We start from the raw sequence: 25,194 nt of genomic DNA, 5'->3' as shown, positions 1-25,194 counted from the left end.
AATTACGATCTAATCACTATGGGAGTTTACAGGCCTTTTTATTTAGTCGATTTATGCCTTGAAGGCAGCATCGTGGCACAGAGCACGAGATTGAGAGAGGAGCAGTTGAGGCCTAATGACTTAATGGCTGCACTCCAAACCAAAGTTATCCCTAATCCCTTTTTCCCTGTTCAGACATACTATTTACTCGAGTGCCATAATGAGTCTGGCGGCTGGCAGCAACAATTTAGGATATATATACATTTATCAGATAACAGTCTGGCCCAAAAAATTACTGTATGTTTTAAACATAGCCTAATATTGTTGCTATTATTGTAACTAGTAGTAGTATTAATAGTAGTAGTAGTAGTAGTAGTAGTAGTAGTGAATATCATCACACTGTTAAGATAATCACCTAAGTCATTTTTTGTCAAAATTGTATTTTTTGCCTAAATCATCCCATGACGCCGGCCACTATGGTAAAATCCCCTACACCCTCAGTTGATCAGATCATGTGATTTTACCCCTTTAAGATAATGGCCTATGTCAAGTGTGTGACTTAAGCAGATTTATTAAGCCTAAATCCAAATAAAATGTGACTTAGGCAATTTTTTGAACATGCCTTTGTGACTTAAGCAAGATATGGTAACACTTTATTTTGAAGGTGTCTACATAAGAGTGACAAGAGCGTGTCATAAACATGACATGGGATGTGTCATGAACATTAATGACACTTTAAAGTAACTTTAATGCTCATGATACTTGTCATGTCATGTTTCTGACAGGCTTGTGTGACTCTTATGTAGACACCTTCAAAATAAAGTGTTACCATATCTTGCTTAAATCACAAAGGCATGTTCAAAAAAATTGCTGAAGTCATTTATTTCTCTTAAGTTACATAATGTACACACACTGTTATTACTATAACAATAGCCATCCTTTGTTGCATCCTTTTTGAGTGAAATGATCAATAAATGTCGTATGTTACACTTTTGGTGAATTTTTTTGTGTTTTCTGCAAAACTTGAAAAAAATGAGTTAGGCGATTATTTTAACACTGTGACGATCTATTAGTTTAAGCAATTACAGTAGTAGGATTGTTTAAATAAATTATATTACTTAAGTAGGCTATATCTCAATAATGCTATTATAATAATAATAATAATAATAATAATAATAATAATAATAACATTGAAGGAATAAAAAAGAATTGAAAAAATCCCATAGTTTGTGTCAATTTATTATAATCGATTTTTCTATTTATTTTGTTTTACTCTCTCAAATTTGCATTTATAATGGGTCCATGTGATCAGTAGGTGGGGGTATTTTCCCAGTCATCATCCATATGAAGTGAAGCTGGAAAACGTGAGTAGTTTCCGCCGCGTCAAGGCAACAGAAGTTGTGTGGGTTCTTTCGCCTTCAAAGTAAAAGCGCAGCATTTGCCACTTTAAAGGGGCAACTTATGTGAGGTTGGTACCTTATTTATACAGTCTATGGTTGGTACACATTAGCACAGTGATTGGGGGGGGGTGACCCCTAGGGGGTCGAAATACCAAGTATTGTGCAGATATGTCCCAGCCTATAGATAGAGATCATTGCAAAAAAATGAAAAAAATAAATAACAGCATAATCATTTTAATATATTTTTCAATGTAGATGAGAATAGTGATGCAAACAAAACAGTGCAGCCCTAGCTTTACATCTCTATTTTATTTGTATGATCGTTGCTAGTATCTGGTTAAATAAGACACTACGTTTTATAGTAAAACATTATTAATTGCAAACAAATCATGAGATGTGCTCCTTTATCCATTTGATCATCAGTATAGAATAACTGTCCTAAAGGATATTATTTTGAAAATTCTCACAGGATGTTGTGATGTCATTCAGGATGTCTTGTCACTTGGGGACCACCGGCGATGGATAACATCAAGCTAGGAGCTAACCTATAATGTTCTTTAAAGACCACACACATCGCTTGCAGAAACGTGTGAGGATGTGGGAGAAGCTTACACAGAACCACAAACACTCTGCAATCTTTACCGAGTTCATTTTGTTAGGTAAGCGGTTACCGGAAGCTGGTTTTAGCCTCCTTTGTTAGCAGCATCTCATCCCCAAGTATGCAAATTAGCCTTAACAATGAAAATAACAGTGTGTAAAACTAACGAAAATCAAGCTGAAACTGGCTCTAATTAAGCAAACATCAAACACGTGGGAGGATTTCCTGGAATATAGGCGCAATTTTTAATTTGGGATTATCCTAAAGCAGTTTTAACACTTCTCACTTGTTATGGTTTTTGTTGATTTTTCTCTTGCAGACTCATCAAATGACAACAAGCCTTTACACATCTATTTTATGAGGTAGGTAGGTGTGCAGGACCTGCTTTAGGTTTAGGTGTTGTTGCCAGAATAAACACACATCTACTCACAATCTGGAAGCAGGAGGAGGAGGAGGACAGGTCCTGCAGCTGAGGGGCAGGTAACCGGCATCTCGCCATGGCCACTGCACGCTTCCCCGGCAAGAGTGTGGACGTGGCTACCGCCAACTGGACAGCTCCGGCACTAGGCCGGCCCGTGTGTGTCAACGGGACACCGTGGATCCTTTACCTGCTGGAGGAGTGTGTGGACAATGTGTGGGAGTACTGCAGCGTGGTGATAGGACTCATATCCATGTTCTGCTTCCTGCTGTCCACTCTGCCGTAAGTAGCAGAACAACTCTGATTTACAGCATCATTAAACTAGTGTTACACAGTGTTCTGGTAATAAAATCTATCCATCTATCTATTTATCTAGGCAGGTCTATGAGGCCTATCGGAACGGTAAAGTGGAGGAGGCCATGTCTTTTGGCTTTCTTTTCTTCCTCTTCAGTGGAGACTTGACCAGCTTTGCAGGCTGCTACCTCACCAGCCAGCTGCCTATTCAGGTAAACACACAAACTCATACATCTTCTGTGTGTGTGTGTGTGTGTGTGTGTCTGTGTGTGTCTGTGTGTGTCTGTGTGTCTGTGTGTCTGTGAACTCCATCCCAGTGTTTGTAGTCCCTTGCAGATTTGAGTTGAAGTAATATTTAATTTACTTTCTGTCCCCGAAGTTGGTGAGCTAATACATTTCAGACTCGCTGTGCTCAGACCTCCTTATTGCTGCAGGCTTTTGGACATATCCATGTTTGTACTGCTAACAATCAAAGTCAAATTCACTGTCAGTTCACTTATTCAAAAAGCTAGAACTCATATAGTACTATAACATTTACTATTTTAGATATAAGAACATTTTAAAGGCAAAAGATCGTTTGGGATTCTTGAAGATTCTAGATTTGTACTGTTTGGTTACCAACCTTTTCCCCAGATTTCATAGACCTGTCTCTAATAGAGAACCGCTAAACAGTGCACTCATCTATTCACCAGCAAATGTTTTAAGTTAAATTGTAAAAAATCTTTTTAATTTATATTTAATGTCTGTTTTCCATGTCCCTCTCTCAGGTAGTCACAGTTGTGTTCTACATCTTCACAGACCTGATCCTCATATCCCAGTTTCTCTACTATAAGATCAAGAACAGTTCCAGCAGAAGTAAGCCCTGATATTGTCTCTGCTTTTGATTTCATATGGAGCTTGCATGTCACGCTCGTGTGAGTAAACAATATTGTGACCCTCCAGATTAATGAAAAGCATAACTACGAGTACAAGTATTTCCTGCTTTTGAGTCAATAAATTCTGAATCTGAACTGCATGACAGACAGACAGCCACCTGCTGACTTAGAGATAACAGACACAGTTCCAGTTGTTATGTGCTTGTGAGTGGTAACCACCAAAGCCTAAAAGTGCATGACTGGCTAATGACTCATGCTGATACTTATCCATGGCTGCTGCTGCCCTGCATATATACAGTTGGTATGTTTGTTTTGAGGTATACAGTCTTTGTGACTGGCTAACAAAATCATGCCTCTTGCACTTGCCCTCTGAACCCACAGCCCATAAGCAAGTTTAAATAGGCATGTTTAATTTCATAATAAAGAAAGAAATCACCAAAATTAAACCATTTATCATAGCAGAAAAACAGCAGAAATTATCATCTCATGTCCAATGGTCCTTCAACACATCATGTGACGAATGCTTCTGTCAAGAAAAAGCATAAAATATATTTTATTATTCTATATGTCTCATTTAAAATTATCTCAGAAACAAACCTTTTGCACTAACCAGATCCTGAAAAATCCATAACAAATGATCCTCAGCTCAACTGGGAAGCCATTATCGACTCGGCCATGACCAGCAGTCACGTCCCAAGAATATTGAAGATTACTGATAACATTTGTGGCCACTTGGAAAAATGTTGTACAGGTGCATCTCAATAAACTAAAATATTATAGAAAAGTTTATTTATGTCAGAATTTCAATTCAAAAAGTGGAAATAACACATTTTATAGATCCATTACACACAGAATGAAACATTTCATGTCCTAATGTATTTAATTTCTTCTAATTATAATGATCATGGCTTACATTTAATAGAGACCTAAAATTCAGCCTCTCAAAAAATGTTAATATTACAAAAGACCATTTGATAAAAAGTATCTTTTATATGGAAATGTTGGCCTCTGAAAAGTCTGTCTATTTATATGCACTCAGTGCTTGGTTGAGGCTATTTGACTTGAACTACTGGAAATGGACTTTTCCATGATATTCTAATGTACTGAGATGCACCTGTGTGTGTGTATATATAGATTACGTTTTTTCAAGCCATAATTGTATTATTTCCATAAAGGTGCAGGATTCATATTCAAAAATGTGGCCACAGTGGCCGGTGGAAAAAGTGAACTGAAACTGCTTGTGGTTCAGAGGACTATTGTCAAACAACAGACACTATACCTGTGTCTTTTCCCTGTTGTTTCCCAAGGAAAAGACACTATGTATAGGACTGTGTGCAGCTCATGTTGAGGGGATTATTTGCCTTCATGTCTTCACTGGCACTTTTGTTTTGTCTTTGTGTGACTGCTCTAGAGAGCCCCGTGTTGAAGTGGCTGTGCTTCATGTGGTGTGGTGCTGCTACTTTAGTTCTCCTGGCTTTGCCCAAACTCATCATAGACAATAGTGCAACTTTAGACACCCAGGTAGGTAGATTGTGTACTTTGTGTACTTTTATTCCCTTTTGACTATATATTTTAATGTACTGTTTCTTGTGTTTGCAACAGTTTGAGCCCTTCACCTTCTCTCATCTTTTACCAGAGTCCAACTACCTCTAAATCAGTGGAAATCACTGGCTATATATGTGGATACCTGGCTTCTATCTTCTACCTCAGCTCCCGTTTTCCTCAGCTCTATAAAAATGTAAGTGGCCTTTTTTATTTCTTGTGATTCAGCTGAAATGTTGTTGTTTGGTTTGCATGTAAGCAGTGCCATCCTGATGGGAGATCTTGGACGGCTTTCTAAGGGTCTCATCCCAGGGGCTCCATGGAAAACTGCACTTATTATTTATCAGTTAGCCATGAATAGGGACTGTTTAAAGAGGGAGGTGGGATTTGTGTGTTTGTGTGTGTGTGTCAAAATAAGAAGCAGACGTCAAAGACAATGGTACTGTTGTGCTGGAGAAACACCCTGGCTCGACTGTAGCTATTAATCACCAGAGGGGATCGTCTCAATATGCTGCTTGGCCAGAGAAACCTCTGAAATGATTTACAATTGTCAGGAAAATTGTGTGTGTGTGTGTGTGTGTGTGTGTGTGTGTGTGTGTGTGTGTGTGTGTGTGTGTGTGTGTGTGTGTGTGTGTGTGTGTGTGTGTGTGTGTGTGTGTGTGTGTGTGTGTGTGTGTATATGCTCCCAGTCAGATTTGCCCCCTGGATATTCCTACATGTTCAAGCATGCTTGTTTCTGCAGCAGAAAGCCCAAATCATATTATTCAGTTAGTCACCCAGTTTAATGTTTGGTTACATTCCATGTAGTAATTTATGGTGCACTCATTTTCAGTATTACTCTTATTTATTCCAGTTCCAGCGACAGTCCACAGAGGGCACCTCTTACCTGTTGTTTGCCCTGGCCATGATGGGCAATGGGACGTATGGGTTGAGTGTCATTGTGGTCCTGCCTGCACTGAAGGAGTCCAAACGGAACTTCATCATCAAACATCTGGCCTGGCTCATCGGCAGCCTGGGAGTCCTCATACTTGACTTCTTTGTATCCTTTAAATCACAACTTGACTGTATAAAGTCTGTCATATATTGACTGATGATATCTGCATGTGAAAAAACCTGAGTCTTTTATTAGGTCCACCATCTAAACCCCAAGCAGTTTCAGGGAATGTTTTTTTTATTTTAATTTAATTTTTTTATACTATTATTCAAATATTTTTATTGGCTTTTTATGCTGAAAACACATACAACACAATCAACAAGACCGCAAACAGCAGTCACAAAATATATGGAAAATAAAGCCACAACAATAACATAAACATATACGTATAAAAAAAGAAAATGTATAATAATAATGATAATAATAACAATAATAAAAATAACAAAACAAAAATAAATAAATAATAAAAATAAAGAGTACAAATTCTAACCCATTACAGAGATTGTGAGTCAATTAAGTAGTAGTCTCAATGTCCCTAGCCGGGAATTCCAAATTGAATCAGGGAATGTTTATATTCCCGTCACATTTTACTCCCTGCGGCCTCGATTTTCACTGCAATATTCAAGTCCTGCACCTCTATGGAATCTCTTTCAATCATGACTAGAAGTTTAGGAAAAATCAAAAATGTATTTTGTTCCATATATCTTAAAAAAATAAATAAACAACATTGCTTTGATGACTTATTTTACAAAAATAAAATAAAACAGAATCTATATACGCAACATTTTTCCATGTGTTAGTATTATTTTGGGAAAAAGAGGTCTCAACATACGATATATATTGAACTACAGTCATGGAGACCACCTTCGTTTTCTCTAATTTCTTGTTCATTTTAATGACTGGTACAACTAAAGGTACATTTGTTTGGACAAATATAGTGATAACAACAAAAATAGCTCATCAGAGTTTAATTTAAGAGCTGATATCTAGACATTTTACATGGTTTTCTTGATAATGATTTTGGTTATTATCAATTTCCATGACTGTGCATTTTTTACAACCTGCCCTCTCCTCTCCTCGCTGCAGCAGTTGAGTCAAAGTTGCACTGAATTTTTGTCACACAACTGTAGCTGAGTCATTTGTGGCTTTACAATGCACTGAAGAGGGCCAAATTTAATGTGTTTTACAGGATCTAGTTATTGCACAATCTTAAACGAGACGTGTCAAAGTCAGTTTGATGAAATACCCCTATTTTTGGATTTGGCTCAGATTTCCTGACAGAACATCTGCAGATCATTTCTATGCTTACAGTTTCTTGCTATGATTAATGTGGTAATTTTGTAGTCATTTCTTCTTCTTTTTTTTAACAAAACGCCTTCAGACCAGCCAGTGGTTTGTGAGGTTTAGATTGTTAAATCGTCACTAATTCCATTTAAAAGAAGATAATTTTATCTCCTAATGTTTCCGTTTGTGCCTTAACCTAATAAGGTGACAACCCAGTTCATCATGTACAGGAACAACCGCTCTTCTAAAAGCAGCACACTGCTTAGAGTCCCAGAGGTGGAGCCTTTACTGTGTGAGGAAGAGGAACTGTCAGTGTTATAGTCACAGAATGCACACCAGCGTGGACCATGCAGTCAAGAATGGACCGCTCAGTCCAAAGGTTTGCTTTTGATCATTCTGTGGAACAACTTCAGAGAACAGAGACATTTCAGAAGCATTGTAGAAGCCACTAGCAGCCAAATTCCAGTACACCTCTATGGTCTTATTTTCTGCTTTTCAGATAACAAACATGATCAACTCTTGTTTGGTTTATTGTGGTAATAGGACGGGAAAAGCTACAGAAAAGAAGCCAACACATTTTTCTTAACACCTGGGATCCAGTTAATTAAATACCACTTTGAAAACGTCTGTCACTTTTGGCGAGTTAGCTTCAATAAAATCTTTTCCTACTATCATTTTTGATACACCTTCCCACTGGGATAACTTGATTTTGTTTTGGATGGAATAACTGTATTTTTTATTGGCCACTGGGGACCAAACACGCCCAGAGGAGAAGGCATAATGCCAGACATCTCTTCTCAAGTGCAAGCTTTATGGAAAAATGAAGTGCCTGTTATATTTACAGTTTTGACAGGGTATATTCGGCTTTAGAGGATTACAATATTATACTATGATGCATGGTATGGGGTTTAAGTTTCATTACCTGGTTTGGTATTAGAGTGCCATAAAATATATAGTATGCATGAGCACAATAATAGAGGAATCAACACTAATGTGTTTGTTTTCATGTGAAGTTGATTTCCCTGGTTTTTCATTTACAGATGGTTAACTGTTGCAAACAGGAAATTCTCGTAAGCTAAACATTTAAACACTCGATCATAGTATTTATGACGATGATGTTCAAATGACTACAGGTGTATAAACTGCCTCATTTCTATTACAAATGAGATGTTGCATTTCCGAGCTCTCTGCTGTCCTGAAGAAACGTGTTGTCTGTGCCTTTTTTTAAATGAAATACTGTCTTAATATAAAATGCACTGTAGATCCATTTCAAAACAAAATATTTTAAAATTAAATTTAGATTTCTTAACTATTGACAGTGATTTCCTTACGCCACTGTTTTTCCTAGAAAATGCAGCAAAGCTTTTTCTTTTCTTACCTTTTTTTTATATTCTAAAATATGATCCGTGTCACTTAGTATTGTGAGCAGTTCAAATGTCTTGTAAGAGCACCCTCTTCAGTAACTTCCTCATGACGTACAAAAGCATTGATTAAAGAAGACGTAACCGCTCGATAATGTTCTCAGATGGATCTCAAAATGGGAACATTAATGAGATGTTATTGAAGACTTGTTGAAGTAATGAGGCTCAAAATTAGTTAGCACCTTTTAAGATGTGTCTTATATTCTGTCAGCTCTCTTTAAAGCAGAGAAGATGCTCTTGTCAAGTCACGTTTATTTTTGGAACACTTTTTATTAGCTTTATTACGGTTGTTTACAGAGTAACATAGATGACGACAAAGCAGAGCAAAAATAAAACAGAACAAATAGTCTTATTGATGACAAGCACTTCAAGTTTTTGGACATTCATTTAGATCATCAGCAAAACAAAACGCTCATTAATGTTGTGCCAAATGCTGTCTCTCTCTCTCTCTCTCTCTCACACACAGACACACACACACACACACACACACACACACACACAGTACGTGTGTGCTGCTGTCATCTGGCCATCTTCATAACTTCAGATTTCTCTACCTCATTATTATAATGTGGACATGATTTATTTTTCTCTATGTGTAAGAAGAGCTGGCTTGTAATGGGAGCACAGAGGAAATGGTCTGTCTCTACACGAAGGGAAAAACTAATCAAGCATGCATTGCATATAAAAATGTGAAAAACACAATTCATTTGGTAGCATTCAAACGACAATGTTGTCAGTCATTCAGTGTTCGTTGGTCACTGTCATCACAATAACGCGAAAAACACGACTGGCTGTTATTTCAGCCAGTCAGCTGATGCAATCAATGTGGAATTATGTACATATTGTGATATTTCTTCTGAGTTTGTTTTCTGAAAAGTACATTTATTTGCAAATATATGCAACTATATTAACTTTTTTTTATAGATTCAGTTTTTGCAAATTGTTTTTCACGCTTTGATCCCTTTTCAATTTCTTCTAAATAAGTCACATATACCTTTTCAATCTAGCACAAAAGCTACATATTTATTGTATAGGTATTACTGTATAATGTAGAACATGTAGTATTTATAATAGTTCTTACTTTAATGGTGACACTGTTGCTATGATGTATTTATTTACTGACAATGTCTTCTGATATTAACTGTTGTAAAACCACTATGTATGGTAATAACTTGAATAAACTGCAATATACCGTAAATTGTCAGTTCACATGTTTGTCTATGTTGTTACAATGAGAAGGGAAACTGTGACACATTTCTTTAATAAACTATATGAGCGCAATAACTAATTTTCTATGGATATTAATCATGTGAATGCAGGCTCTGTTCTGTCATGGCATGAGAAGCAACTTTTACACTGCTGATAGGAATTAATCACCCACAGACCATTTCCTCAGTTTGACAGATGTGCAAGTAATTTCTACACTTTACCATGTTAAAAGCAGTGGGGAAAAAAGTATTCAGATCTCTTACTTAGGTAAAGTACTAATAACACACAGAAATCACTCCACTGCAAGTAAATGTCCTGAATTCAAAACTTAAAGCAGCATCAAAATGTACTTAAGGTATCCAAAGTAAAAGCACTCACGCAGAATATATATATATATATATATATATATGTAAACCAAATACATTTTTGGAATTATTATTATAATGCATTTTATTTTTCTCGAGGTAAGGCTCATTTACCTAGGTACTTAATATACTGTTATGTGGTTTAATTAAAAACCTTCCTATGTTTCTTATGATAACTCTGGAACTGAAAAGTAACTAAAGCTGTCATATAGTGGAGTAAGAAGTACAATAATTGCCTCAAAATGTAGGGGAGTAGAAGTATAAACTTACATAAAAATGGAAACACTCACGAAAAAATTGTACTTATGTACAGTAAATGATCAAAAGTTAATATTAAAGGTAAACCAATGCCATAATTTTAGTATTAAATTTCAATGTAATTTAAATTGCATTAATCAAAACATTAATTCATAGTTATTTTGTTTTAAAATATGTACTGGGGGGTCTTGGCTTGAAATCACTATTATATGACTCAAAGCTACAGTATAAGTATAAGCTACAGTATATTGAGATCTGATCACAGAGCATTTGCACGGTGTCCTAAGATGTTATAATAGGATTACAACAGGTCTCTGTAAGGGGGAAACTACAAATCTCCAATCCCTCCACTCTGACATGCATAGCTGCTTTTTGATCGAGCTCTCTGGCGACCAATTGATAAAAATCTACCCCTCTGAGGGCGGGCATAGGGAAATTTATTATTTTTTCGGAGGAGGGACTTCCTTCACAGTTGTACTAGGATGGCAGGCAGCAGCTGGGCTGACACGTAACTAAAGTTAAAGGTGCTATGGAGGCCTCGTCGGGGACCTAAAGGTTTTAATTTCCACATACGCTTTTTTTTTTAACCGCGTCGGAAAAGTTACCGTCTGCAAAGAGGAAACGGAGACGCAAGCGGGAGTCGCCAGCCTCGGTTTGCTCTGCATTTCAGCAGCGCAGAGTTTAAGTTTGACGTGAAGTTAAGCGAAAATCTGAGCGGCTACTTTGAAGTTACAGGGGAGAGTCTCGAGTGGATGTGGCTATGTTAAAATAATGTATACATCGGTAACTGTTAGTGCTTAACTCGTGTTTTTCGGCTCGGAAATGCTCGGGGAGTGAGGGGGAGGAGGGCTTCACAAGGAGGTAAAAAAGTTGAGTGGGGAAGTTTCCAAGCAGCAGAGACGGGGTTTTCTGGCGCAGACAGCGGGGAGGGGTGCGGGTCCAACATGGGAAGCGGGGTGTGCTCCCGGAGGCAGCGGAGGATCTTCCAGTGTCTCCTGCTGGTCACTGTGGTCTGCGGGGTGATGTACGGGGGGATGATATCGTATGAGATGCACAAACAGCTCCGGAGGACGGAGGCAATGGCACTGAAGTACCAGCAACATCAAGAGTCGCTCTCGGCTCAGCTCCAAGGTAAACACATTGACGTTGTTGTGATTTCAGGCTGCTCAGGTGGCATAGGTGAGCGCGAGAAGCCGCTCCCCTTAGAACAGGGGTCTGTAATTCAAATTACCTGGGAGCCGCTGGAGGCAGTATCTAAATGACCTAAAAAAGACAAAAAAAAAAAAAAAAAAAAAAAAAAAAGGCACGAAATGACAGAAAAAAACCTAAATTACTTATAAAGGACACACAATTACTTAAAAAAAAAAAAAAGACACAAAATGACCCAAAAATTACATAAAATTTCAAAAAAAAAAAAAAAAAAGACAATTATTACAAAATTACTAAAAAAACACACAATTACAAAAAAAGACACAAAATTACAAAAAAAAAAGACACAAAATTATTTTTTTAAAAAGACACAAAATTACCAAAAAACAGAGACACAAAAAGATAATAAACGGTTCCGGTAGCAGCCGCCTTTCTTTTTGTTAATGTCGTCATAGAAACAAGTGAAACAAAGCTCCAGCTTGGAATAAAGGAACGTTCCACACACAACAAGGTAAAGTGCAATTCATATAAAACTCACATTAAACTTTCATATCAAGGTGAGGGCCACAAAATATCGTCACGAGGGCCGCAATTGGCCCGCGGGCTGCGAGTTTGAGACCCATGCTTTAGAATGCTGTGAGTGTCACAGCATTAACAAAACTGCAATTTTATTTTTGTCCTGCTTGTTGTCAAAAGCTTAAACCTCGTAAAACACACTTGAGGATATGATACGATTTATTATGATCCAGAGTTCAGTTCGACATCAAGTTAACACCTCATCAAAGTCTAACCCTGTTAATGTCACCAAAATAAATAGTGGGTGGTCATAACATGCAATGACGGTGCGTATTTGTGCGTCAGATACAACAATTACTCCATTGAAACTGAATGCCATGAAAAATGGCCAAAATCTTCTACCCCGGTAAAGGTTATTTCGTATCTCAGTCACAATATATATCATGGGGTTTTTTTTGTATTGTATTATATGAATAGTCATTATGAACTAACCCCTACGATAAAGCCTATATTTGTATACTTCTGTGTGAATTCCATACTTGAATTCAAGTGAAAGGTACTCAGTATTGTCTAATTCTGAGTAAATTTAACAGTTTCATGTTAAATTATATAGAAAAATGTATACAGTTCTAGCCTTACACTAAAGACCTTCAAAATATTTTTCCTAAATTATTGCAGACCAGATTTTATGAGAAATTTGACTGAGTATGTGTCCGTTCTAAACTATTTAGATGATGCAGTTGTCTGTCACAATATGTCATTGTATGAGTTCATCATGATACAATTCCATTGATAGACAATATTCTTTTATCACAACTATCATTTTGAATTATCACCCAGTGTCAAGTCAAGGTTTTCTCCTGTCATATTAATCAAAAATAAGCAGTGGGTGGTGGTTTTATACAGTGTCAGGCATAGCTGAAAGTTTAAGCTGTTTAGAAATAAGTGCTAATTTGTGTAACAAATGCACAAATTACGACAGAAACTGTCTTCCATCTTACCCAACTGGACTGAACAAACAGTGATTTACCAAGAGCCTGCCTTTGACCTTTGACCCTGGGTAGCCTAATCCTGTGGTAAACCTGGTTAAGGTCTGAGCAGATGGGGCTATAAAGTTCAACAGAGTGTTCATTTGGCTGGACTAGCCCAAAGGCCTTTTGCATAGGCTTACTGTAAGACTGAAATCAGACCCCACACTAACCACAAGCTTGGTTTACTGCTGACTGGAGGCTATGATACACACATAAACACATGCATAAACACACACCTGGTTGTAGACACTATGTCCCCAGGCTCACCTGACCAGTATACATATTAGTATACCTTGAAGTCACGAGGTCACCCAGAACATCTGCTTCTGTCAGCAACAGCTGAACACCGTGACAAGAGGGTATGGTCACCTTGGTTTCAAGCAAAGTTGGTACAGTGTTACATATTAGATTGTTTTAAAAACCCTTTTTTTTTGAGGATTAGCTAGGTGAGTGCTGCACCATCCTGACGCTGCGTCTTCTCCACACACTGAAGACAGTATTGTTTGCAACACTTTTGATTTAGATTTAGCAATATTGCAGTATTTCAAGTTCCCCTCTCAACATTGTAGGCCCTAAACATGTATATTTCATACATTTCATTGAACGTTTTATTTGACTTGTACAAATAATTATTGTGTTTTTAAAAATGCTTTAGTACCATGTTAACATAAATTAATCATGTAAACAAAACTTATATTCAGTTGTTTTGTAGAAAAACATGTGAAAGATAAAGATTATTTTTATTAGAATTCAAATGGTATGGTGTAAAATGGCAGAAAATAATGATTAATTAAATAATTAAAAGTGGTCGCATGGCTGGAAACCAGACATCAGATTTTGGTCGTCATGACAGAAAAAATGGTTGCCATTATTAGTCACTTTGTATTTTGAGTAGTAAAGATTATGTCAGCTTAGTTATGAAAGCGTTATCAGAGTGGGTATTCCCAAGTGTTGCAGTGTCATTGAACTAGTGAGCTGGATGTGTTGCTCATTGAGGGGTATTGCGTATGTGCTTTGCATGCTTCTCTGTTTAGCTGAAGCCACAAACAAGCCCTTCTCAAACTACCTGCTTACAAGCAAAAACACGATCTGTTACGAAACCTGCGATTATCTGAGTGCCTGTTTGTTCTCTCTGACTGGCCCATTGATACGTTCAACTGACAGAGGGACAAATGAATGTTTATTACCATTGTATGTACACAAGGGGACACTGTAACTCATTCGATAATTCATTAGCACAAACTCAGAGTTTAACCCATGAGAAGGGTCAAATAAAATCCTCGTGGCTTGCTGAAGAGTAGACAACTCAAAAATATGTTAACGGGTGATGGGTGTGGGAGTTGAGGCGAAATGGACCAAAAGTCACAGGCTCAGTTGGTGGAGTTTTCGTCCAGTAACCGGAAGGTTGGTGGTTCGATGCCCGACCATGGCAGCTACATGTCGAAGTATCTTTGAGCAAGATACTGAACCCCAAATTACTCCCGATGCTGCGTTCATCAGTGTGTGAATGAATTCCCAATGGTGGTAGGTGGCACCAGTGTGCCCTGGTAGCCTCCGCCACCAGTATGAATGTGTGTGTGAATGAAGTGTGTAGCGCTATATAAATGCACCCCATTTACCATTTTTACCATATCCCGATATATTTAGGCTGAATATCGATATACGATATATATCCCTATATTTTTATAGCAAATGTTCGATCAAAGCCAAATATGACATGTCACAAGTAGTTTTATTCAAACTATTTATTTAAGTGAACATAAGTACAGTATAACAACAGGAGTATTTTTTTTTTATTAAAAATATCTTAAATAAAAATATCCTATGAAATAAAATAGCTAGGCCAATCTTTTTCTGAAATAAATATATTTGTATGATAAGATAATAATGAACATTACAAAGAACTAAATATGACAAACCTATATCGATATATGTGATATGGTTCCATGTCACATTAAAAAATATATCGATATATCATTTATAGCGATGTATCGCCCAGCCCTATGGGAGTTCCCATAATCTTTTCTGCGCTCCCAACCAGACTGAATATTTGGGCCTGAGACTTAACAGTTAGGCTTCCAAACCAGCTGGTGATAACGTAAAATTGACCATAGCGTTTATTAATTTGCTTCACTATTGTCTCTAAAGCAAAGCGACTTAATGCACCAACTGTACAGAGTTGTCAATTAGTTTAATATAGGACTAGGAAAAACAGAAAACACTCACAACTGAGAAGCTACTTTGGAATGTATAGTATTTAGTTACTTGAAATGTACAGAAATGAATAGATAATCAACAATCAATGCTGTCTTTTAATATTCCAAAGAATCATGTGTTTTAGGTTTAGATAGAGGAGTGACCAGTCTGTTTGCATTAGGATTAGAGGTTTTTCTTTTGTAGTATTCCTGGCTGAACTACAAAATATAATGAGATAATTACATATAGTAGTAAATATATCTTGGCTGAGTCACCAGCTATTTATTTACAGCTATGAAACGTTATGACTGCCAGTAAAAACTGCAGCATTCACATTTGAAAATCAGTACATATAGACTAATATATTTGCTTAATGTCTGTAGAAAAATGTCACACATTCATAGTAGTAGACCGACAGCATGCCTCCCTGTATTACTAGCAGAATGTTTGTATTAAAAGCTGAACTTTCAGCTTCTTGCGTGCCCTGCTCTACCAAAGATTAAACTGCCTATCCTCCAGTAACCTCACAGATTTACTGCCTCCATATAAACACTGCTGTGCTGACAGGATGTGAGGTTTTGTGTCATGCCATTATGCCATGCCATTAACAGCTGGGCGGAGAGCTCGCTCCTACAAGGCTCCATCTCTTCAGGGCGAGTTTTGTGCCCACAAATAGTGTGTCAGGGTTTAAGCCCAGACTGTGGACCTGTTATTTAATGCAGCCTTTGATCCACCTACCCAGCAGCCATCTCTTCCTCTCGTCCACAGCTCGGTCCAGCAGACCTGTCATGAAGTTGCCCTTAAGCTCCTAACTATCACATTTGTAAAAGTATATGCAAACACGTGCATGTTGGACTGTTTGTTCTCTTGTCATGTGAGGTACTCTGTGAGAAATAGAGCTGGGCGATATGGCCACAATCTTATCATTTCATATCATGATAACAATATCAAAATATAGCATGTTTTCTTATAATACAATTAATATAAAGTCTCAATGTACATAGTAAAGCCTCTATACTCCATGTGAGCAAAACAGCACCTCTATGGTTTACTCTCGCTGTGCCCCCTTGTGCAAGATTCTCAAAATAAAGTGTTGCCAATTTATGTAAATATTGTTGTAACTCAGTTCAGCAGTCTGTTTTTTTACTTTGCAATGAAGATATATATATACAATTTATATATAATAGACATTTTATATATTGTTTAGTTAAAAAGTAAACCTGACTTGATTACTATAACAATACACTTCATGGAAAAATTATTAGACCACCCTTTTTCTTCAATGTCTTCTCATCCGACCTCTACCCCAGATGTGTAATTTTTACCTCCATTGCATTTCATACTTTTTGTTTTTGTTCAAAGATAGTTGGGTGGGGGCTGACACTTGTCCTACATTTATTTTTAAGACAATAGAACAAACCACAGCAGTGTACAAATCCCACCTCAGTTAAATATCTGTTTCTTCAAGGTCTTTTAGTCAGTTTCAGGTCAACATTATACAAATGGCTCCTATATCCATATAGTCTCCACAAAAAGGGAGCATGGCAGTATAATGTGACGCTCTGAATGAAGTGAGTATTGCTTAACTCCATCTGTACCTCTCAACTTGTACACCACACCTTTTCCTTTCATTGTGAAGCAATGGATCATGGAGTCGATCACAAGGCCCCCGCCACTTGATATCCATGGCTGACTGTTGATTGCTGTTTTTGTGTCCCATATTTAGAAGTGGGCCATAGCCTGGGGGCTGTGAGCCAGCCGTATTGATTCACTGTATCCCACGACAACCACAGCCTGGCAGTTGTCAGTCATTTAGAAGGATCAACTGGCACTTTGTGGTTCTGCATGCACTCTGACAAATGTGTCACTGTGATTTAGCACCCATTCACTCCGCCCCCCCACACACAGACGCATCATTTGCAACACATTAATCAAATGGAATAATTGCAGCCGTCTCTTAATGAGTGTTGTAATATTTTTTACATCACCCACACTGTTGACGCCCGCTGTTTATTCCGATGAGTGCTCTTGTCTCAACAATTGGAATAGTTTGCTTTTATCCATGAGGTAAAATAAATACGATTGTTCTGTGAGTTATAAATATATTTTCTCCCTATTTTTAACAAGAATGAAAAATGGGTTTCGCTGTTTTCATTCATAATATAAACTAGCAGTTCATATGAATATTAAAACTAAACCACTCTTAATTTTTTTGAATTTGTTACTGAGACTTCTGTGCTTCTGTTGTTGTGTCAGGGTTTCAAATGTCAGAAATCTTTCTGTCCTTTAACCTTTATATGGAATCCATTATTTGATTTGTGGAGGAACTGAGTTTGTAGCCTCAGCTGTGGAAACTCACTCCAACCCCAGGTCAATATAAAATATATAATATATCATCAATATCATGATTTATTTAACGGGAAATCTATCTGACTTTGTAAACATCATGCTTTTAAAAAATAATATGTTTTTTTTTCATTTGAAATATAATTATAACTCAAAGCAATTTTTAAAATAAATGTAAAATAGGGAGATAAATAAATGAATAAATAAATGAAATAAATTATACATGTGATATTTCACTTTCATTTAATTTGATAAATAATGTAATATATATAGAAATACATTTGAAAAAATAAATAATAATGAACAAACCTAATGAAAGTTAATTTTAATATATTCAATGTATATTAATTAATAAAAATAAAATTAGGCCAAAAGAAATTAGATTAAATATATTGAAGTGCACTGCCGCAACCTACTGAAAACTCCTCAACATTAACTAACCGCCCACTTTATTCAGTGAATTGTGTACCTAATAAAGTGGCGGTGTGGTCTTCTGCTCCTTCGAGGTTGGACCTGTTGTGTGTTCAGAGATGGTCTTCTGCAGACCTTGGTTGTAACGAGTGGTTATTTGAGTTACTGTTGCCTTTATTTCATCTCCAACCACTCTTGCCATTCTCCTCTGACCTCTGGCATCAACAGGGCATTTTGGCTCACTGGATATTTTCTTTTTTTTCCGACCATTCTCTAAACCATAGAGATGGTTGTTAGATCAGCAGTTTGTGAAATACTCAGAACAACAACCATGCCACGTTCAAATTCACTTAAATCACCTTTCTTCCTCATTCTGATGCTCGCTTTGAACTTCAGCAGCTCGTCTTCACCATGTCTACATGCCTAAATACACTGAGTTGCTGCGATGTGATTGGCTGATTAGATATTTGTGTTAAAGAGCAGTTGAGCGGCTGTGGCTCAGTTGGTAGAGTGGCCCCCCAACCGAAGCGTTGGTGGTTCGATCCCTGACCGTCGCAGCCTACATGCCAAAGTGTCCTTGAGCAAGATACTGAACCCCAAATTGCTCCAGATGCTGCGTTCATCGGTGTGTGAATGAATTCCCAATGGTGGCAGGTGGCACCGTTTAGGGTAGTCTCTGCCACCAGTATGAATGTGTGTGTGAAAGGGTGAATGAGCGCAGTCTGTAGTGTAAAGCGCTTTGAGTGGTCGCAAGTGGGTGAAAGTGAGGGCATTATTGCAAATGATGAATATTAATGTAATTGAAATTAACTCATGAAACTACAATGAGACACATAAGAACCAAGTCTGTGATTTAAATATATATACACACTGCATATTATGGAACATATGAGCTGTAGTGCATTGAAAGCTGTGAGGTAAACTTAAACAAATGGTGAAATATCTGGAAGGCTGGAAGGACTGCGCAAAAGATCTGCATTTATTTAAACACTTTGCTTCTGTGACATGATATATGATTCTGGGTCAGCTCATGTGTTGTGGCCCAGTTTGGGGCTTGACCTGGATGTAGACAGGATTGACTTGTGTGAGTCAGATTACCTGTTAAAGAAAGTAGTCATTACAGTGCACACAGCTCAGGTGTTCTGTAAGCTCTTTGATCACCCTGGAAAAAGTATACACAAACCATTCATACACCACAGTGTGCATATTGGATTAAGTTCAGATTAATCTCACTCCCTGCTTAAGTCAACTGGACTCCTGTTTTTTTTTGTGTGTGTGTGTGTGTGTGTGTGTGTGTGTGTACACACAATGGTGGGAGTGTGAGTACAAACAAACACTCTTCAAACAAAATCTTGGAGTGCATTTCCTTGTGTGATTGATAGTATTCACAGTGCACACACCAGCTGGGCCAAATCTGACCAATACAGTCTCCGTTCTCCAAATCCAAACCAGTAGGCCAGTAAAGGTCACCACCATAGAGAGCTCCCTTGTTCTTGCTCTGCCAATGCACTTTAACCACATCTTCAGGGAAATGCTTCATTTGTCTGAGGGAAAACCCTCAAACAATAAATGTTCGTTCCCATGCTCATTGAGGTTTGAACGAGATAAGGGTCGTTGTAAACTGAATCGTTGTGTGTTTGGAAGCTCGAGGGAATGTTGTTGCTGGTTTTTATCAATAGTAGTCTGTACTGCATTATAAATTCATTAATGGCTGGTGGATTTTGAAACACCTGCAAGCACTGATCTGTGCAGCTGAATAATTGTAGAAATATTACTGACATAAGCAAAGAGTTTGAATTATTCATGTAGTTTTTGGATTTTTTATGTTGTCCTATTGCAGTTGTTTATATTGCTATATTGCAAAGTAGCCTAAACAAGAAAAGAAGAAGAATATGGATATCATTTTACCTTGTCCTGTTAATGTTGGATAAAGGGTTGTTTGTGTGAGGCACATAGAGTTTTTATATAAAATGTACTAAGCAAATTATGACATTTCCTAGCAACTATTAGTGGATTTTAATAATTCAAATGCACATTCACTGACCTTTTTTTAGACTGTGGCCTCTTTGTGGCTGTTGCCCTGCTTGTCCATGTTGTCCCCAAGAGAGAGGGTGTGTGTGAAGCTGCCTCAACTGAAGCTGAGCTAAGTGCAACATGGCCTCATCTTTGGCACGTCTCACTGCTGAGAGGGAAGAGAGCCTCCGACAAGCAGAATAACACCTCCCTAATCTCATGTGTCTGGACATCCATCTGATCAAGCTCAGAGATGTTTGAAGACATTCATGCGCTCGATTCACGGCAAAAGAAATTATTTGGACATTTGTTTGAAGTTTGCTGGAATTCAGCCATTTTTACAATTATAGCCCTGAAGGTCACATGTTATTTCTGTCTCATGATTTGAAGTTATATAATTATGCATAGTCTTGTAAAACTTGTTTTTTAAAACACAGATACTAAGAAACACGAAATAAACAATTAAAACAAATAGGCTGGTATAAAAGTACTGGAGGAGCTTTTTGATATGATATTTAAAATTGAAGTCAGAAAGTTTTGGGCAGCTACATCTCAGTATCATCTGCATAACAATGACAATAATACCATGTTTGTGCATGATGTGGAGCAATATTACCCCTTTTCGTCCAAGACAGTTCCAGGGCCGGTTTGGAGCCGGTGCCTCAACTTGTTCCTCGCTTTTCTGCTGAAGAACCGGCTCTCAGCCAGGAAAACTGGTTCCAGAGCGGCACCAACTCTTTGCTGGTCTTGATCCACGAACTGCTTACGTCAGGGGCTGGGGGCGGTGTTATCTTGACCAACAAGACCAACTAAAATGTGTTATTGATTTTATTTTATTAGTTTCACTGCAATGTGATTGATACAGGCTAGCATTAGCGGGTTAGCGTTGGTGGGCTAGTGTTAGCAGGCTAGCGTTATCTTACAACAAAGTCCAACATTAACATCCTACTTTCAGTATTAATAAGAAAGTAGTTGTCATCCAAAACATTGAAGATAAGCAGCACAAATGTGTTGTACATGTCATGTTTGGATGCCAATGTAGGCTCACAAAGCCAGGAGCAACATTTTTAAAGAGACTATGTAGTCTGCTATTGTTGTTATTATACTTGCTGAGAGAGCGAAGATATATCCAGCTGTATACAGTGACGTAAAGACGTGGCTTTAGAACCTGAGGAAAAGCAAAAAGGTTCTGAGATGATTTGCAAGTTGAACCAACTCTGAACCAGCACCAGTCCAGCAAAAGAACTAGGTTTGCATTGGCCGAAAAGCGGTATAAGATGAAAATAAGATTAGTCCTAAAATTGAACCCTTGGGAACTCCACATTTTGTCAGCACTAAAGAGGAGACATTGTCACCAATTTAAAAAAATAAAAATCTAACAAACATGCTTAAAACCACAGCAAAGCTATTCTGCATGCAACAACCCACTGCTGAAATCTGTTTTTTTGCTATGATTTTTACGAAAACCCTTACAGCCTGACAGAACTCCCAGAAGCTGAAATTAAATTGGCTTTTGTAAGATTTTTGTCGTAAAAGGATGTTTGGAAACCAGTATCAGTAGATATGATGCAGGGCAGTTTTTTGGGAAGAGGCTAGACAGGCATTCTTGGAATACTGAGGGAAACAGCCGATAGAAAGGGGAAGTGTTCATTATGTCGAGCAAACTGCAGGCAACCACATTCCAAACATCTATTAAAAATGCTGAGGGCATTACATCAGCTGGGCTGAAGGAGGGTTTCAGATGAGGCACAGTGTCCACGAGTTTGTCAACAGAAACTGGGCTGGAAACAGGACGACTGGGGCAGGAAATGTCTGAGGGAAACAGGAGTGGAAATCTTGGACCTGATACCTTCCATCTAGCCAGTACAGTACTTATTAGTCACCTTAATACACCTTAATAATAGCAAGTCTGTTTTACTTTCTCTATTACAATGTGTCAGTGTCTCCTGTTTGTCCAGTGATCTTTACCCTGTTTGTGCCTTTCTCATTTGTGTGAACTTTCCTCTGTTTCACTCTCCATTTCTTTTCTTTTACTTGCTAATTCTCTATACCCATATATGATTCTCTCTCTTACATTCCTCTACCGTTCTCCTTCTCAGTTTTGTTATCCTAATGAAATTATTTAAAGATTGTGTGTGTAACAGTTTACCCTGGAAGCTGTTGAGTTGGCCCTCAGATGCCACATCATCAGTTAGACTGCCCAGCCCCCCAACCCAAGGCAGGAGAGTAAGAGAAAACATATAAAAGAAAGTGGAAGAAGAGATTTTTTTTTAAAAGCAGGGTGAGTCAGAGGCTGGCCCAAACCACAACAAGGGATTAGTGCCAGAATAGATTGTTTTTAAGTAGTGAATTTAGAGTCGTTCCATATTCTCATATGGATGTAGTGAGGTAATACAATGAATAGATTAACTGAGGCTAGGTGCACAGTGTTTATTACCAGAGTTGATAAGAGTTACAAATATTGTCGCATGACACTTCAAAGCAGTTACGCAATGCCTCACATAAAACAATAAACTGTTGAATGACTGTGTGAAAATAGTGTTCATGATGGTTAACATATTTCAGTTTAAATGTGAATGTGACTTAAATGTATAAAGTATAACTAGATTTTTACACATTTCTGATGATGTGCGATACAGAGTCCAACCGATATGGGATTTTTGAGACAGACAATTGACTTTGAGCATTTGTAAACTTAGAAATTTCACACAAATTGTCCACAAAAATCTTGGACAAATTAACTTTAAACATGTGTCACATGTTCCCTGACCAAGACAACATTTTTTCCTGTATCAGACCTTATCACTCACAGAGGGAAATTACACTAGAGCCTGACCGATATGGGATTTTTGAGACAGATGTCAATACTGATTCAGAGGGGGGAAATTCACTGATAAATGATATGGTGGTTGATATAGTAATTGTTTCAGCTTTTTTATGTGGATTGTGCACACATTTTTCACCACTCTGTAAAGGTACCCAGAGAGCTACTTTCTCAAACATAGAACTTTATTAAATATTATTTAACATTATAATACATTATACAAACAATGTATTACCTTGCCAGCCAATTCTATAAATAACTGAGAAAATAAAGAATAAATAGGAATAAAATAAATCTCCTAATAAACATCATTACTGTTCAGTTTCAGTCAATTGCTGACTATTTTAAAAATAACAACAAAGTAATTTATAGCTAACATCATTTCTATATCACGCCAAGCTAATTTTTTTTCATTACATCTTTTCATAACAACACATATCACACAGCATATACACTGATACCTTCATCTATGCCCACAGGTGAGCTTCCTGCACCCTCCAAACCTGCAGTCAGTTGGTTCTGGTGCATCAGCACAATAAAATGACAAGTTTTCACTTTTTTAAGACGTTGCAAGGCATAAAGCACAAAACGCTGAATGCTGTCTCAATGAAATATTTTTAAACATTAATCTTCCCAAATCTTTGTTCCTCTTTTGTTCCATCCTCCCTTCTGCCAGAATGTGCACAAACACATCCAACATCCTATGCAGTCTGTTTTTATAGATTGTTTATGCTCATGGGAGTTTTCCAGAGAGTTCACTCAGTAGATTGCCCATCACTGAGGCTTCATTTGAAAGACGGGTAGAGCAGATGAGTGCAGCAAGTTGACAAAAGAAGACATTGTTGCATTGTTTGTGTGTGAAACTATCAGTTGTATGAGCTTCAGAACACTGTTATCACGCTGTATTATCTCCATCCTGTGGTCTGCTGAGACAACAACCCCAATTCCCCCACAGGGATTATTTCCATGTCATTGGATTTAATCTTGAATCTGATGAAGATGGAAAATGGAGGGAATAAAAGGGTTAGTGAGAGTGTGTGGAGTTATGAGGAGGACAGCTGGAGAGATAAGAAGTGAATGTAAGGACTAAAGCAGGATCTCAGAATAAACATGCTGAAAAACTCTCCTTTAATCACCCGGACGCGGTCGAGTGCACATATTTGTATAAGCTTTCTTTTTGTTTAGTTTACCTTGCACCCGGTCCAAACAGAGTTCACTAAACCTTTGTTTTCTCTCTCCATCTCCTTCCCTTCATCTATCCCCCATCTCTGTTTTAAATGTTCAGTGGTGTACGAGCATCGCTCCAGGTTAGAGAAGTCTCTTCAGAAGGAGAGGTTAGAGCACAAAAAGGCCAAAGAAGGTGAGAAAAATAACATCTATGCTCAATTTTGAATATCGAGGTGTTTCTCTGTTAAAAGCATGTATACAAATATAGTCTGCAGTAAAATATACAATATTATTTTCAGTCTTGGATATTACTACGTAAGCAGGGCTGCACAGTTAATCCAAATTTTTATCAAAATTGCAATGTAGAATGTACGGAAGAGGATTGGGGCCAGGGAGGCGGAAAAAATAATGAGAGGATTTTTTTTTTTCATTATGAGTTATGATTATTGATTATTATGATTATCAGTTCGAGAAAAATGTTAAAGTGACGAGAATAAAGTTGAAATCCGATTTTGAGAAAAATGTCAAAATGACAAGAATAAAGTATAATAAAAAAGAATAAACTTTTTGTGTGTTTGATAAAGTTGGAGAGATATTCATAGATTTGTTGTACCTGTGTCAATAAGTCGTCAGAGGAACATTGTTTTCTATCCGGACAGTTAGATAGACTGCAAGCTATAACCTGATTTTCATCAATGTCATAAAATGAGCAATAAGCACAATATTTAAAGGTTTAGTAGAACTAAACCACCATACTAACTATTGTTTCGGCAAAAATCTGCTTTTATGTAATTTATGTGAATTTTTTAGACATACAGTCATGGAAAAAGTATTAAGCCACCCTTGTTTTCTTAAATTTCTTGTTCATTTTAATGCCTGATACAACTAAAGGTACATTTGTTTGGACAAATATAATGACAACAGCAAGAATAGCTCATAAAAGTTTAATTGCAGAGCTGATATC

General features: G+C 37.4%; 2 protein-coding genes across 2 annotated transcripts in view; both read left to right on the top strand.

The window, feature by feature from the left end:
- Positions 1 to 1,886: 1,886 nt before the first annotated feature.
- On the top strand, positions 1,887 to 9,943 carry LOC131969436 (lysosomal amino acid transporter 1 homolog). Its single transcript, XM_059330434.1, has 8 exons — positions 1,887 to 2,038; positions 2,297 to 2,677; positions 2,772 to 2,901; positions 3,457 to 3,544; positions 4,976 to 5,085; positions 5,201 to 5,302; positions 5,960 to 6,145; positions 7,529 to 9,943. Exons 2-8 carry the CDS (start codon positions 2,475 to 2,477, stop codon positions 7,643 to 7,645), a joined length of 936 nt encoding a protein of 311 aa, XP_059186417.1. The 5' UTR covers positions 1,887 to 2,038; positions 2,297 to 2,474; the 3' UTR covers positions 7,646 to 9,943.
- Positions 9,944 to 11,065: 1,122 nt separating this feature from the next.
- The window catches only part of golim4a (golgi integral membrane protein 4a), a 29,324-nt gene continuing 15,195 nt past the window's right edge, over positions 11,066 to 25,194 (top strand). The window contains exons 1-2 of the mRNA XM_059331867.1: positions 11,066 to 11,708; positions 24,349 to 24,423. Of these exons, the coding sequence (XP_059187850.1) occupies positions 11,522 to 11,708; positions 24,349 to 24,423 (262 nt within the window). The 5' untranslated portion in view covers positions 11,066 to 11,521. The remainder of the gene's footprint in view (positions 11,709 to 24,348; positions 24,424 to 25,194) is intronic.

This window comes from Centropristis striata, chromosome 4 (assembly GCF_030273125.1).
Source record: "Centropristis striata isolate RG_2023a ecotype Rhode Island chromosome 4, C.striata_1.0, whole genome shotgun sequence".
Classification (NCBI taxonomy): Eukaryota; Metazoa; Chordata; class Actinopteri; order Perciformes; family Serranidae; genus Centropristis; species Centropristis striata.
Note: the sequence above shows the minus strand (reverse complement) of the source record. Positions and strands in the feature narration are given on the sequence as shown.

Excerpts from the sequence above, each read along its gene's own strand:
- LOC131969436 (XM_059330434.1), top strand. The coding sequence starts at position 2,475 with ATGGCCACTGCACGCTTCCCCGGCAAGAGTGTGGACGTGGCTACCGCC. Across the intron at positions 2,678-2,771 it reads TTCCTGCTGTCCACTCTGCC|GCAGGTCTATGAGGCCTATC; the intron begins GTAAGTAGCAGA and ends CTATTTATCTAG. Across the intron at positions 6,146-7,528 it reads TCCTCATACTTGACTTCTTT|GTGACAACCCAGTTCATCAT; the intron begins GTATCCTTTAAA and ends TAACCTAATAAG.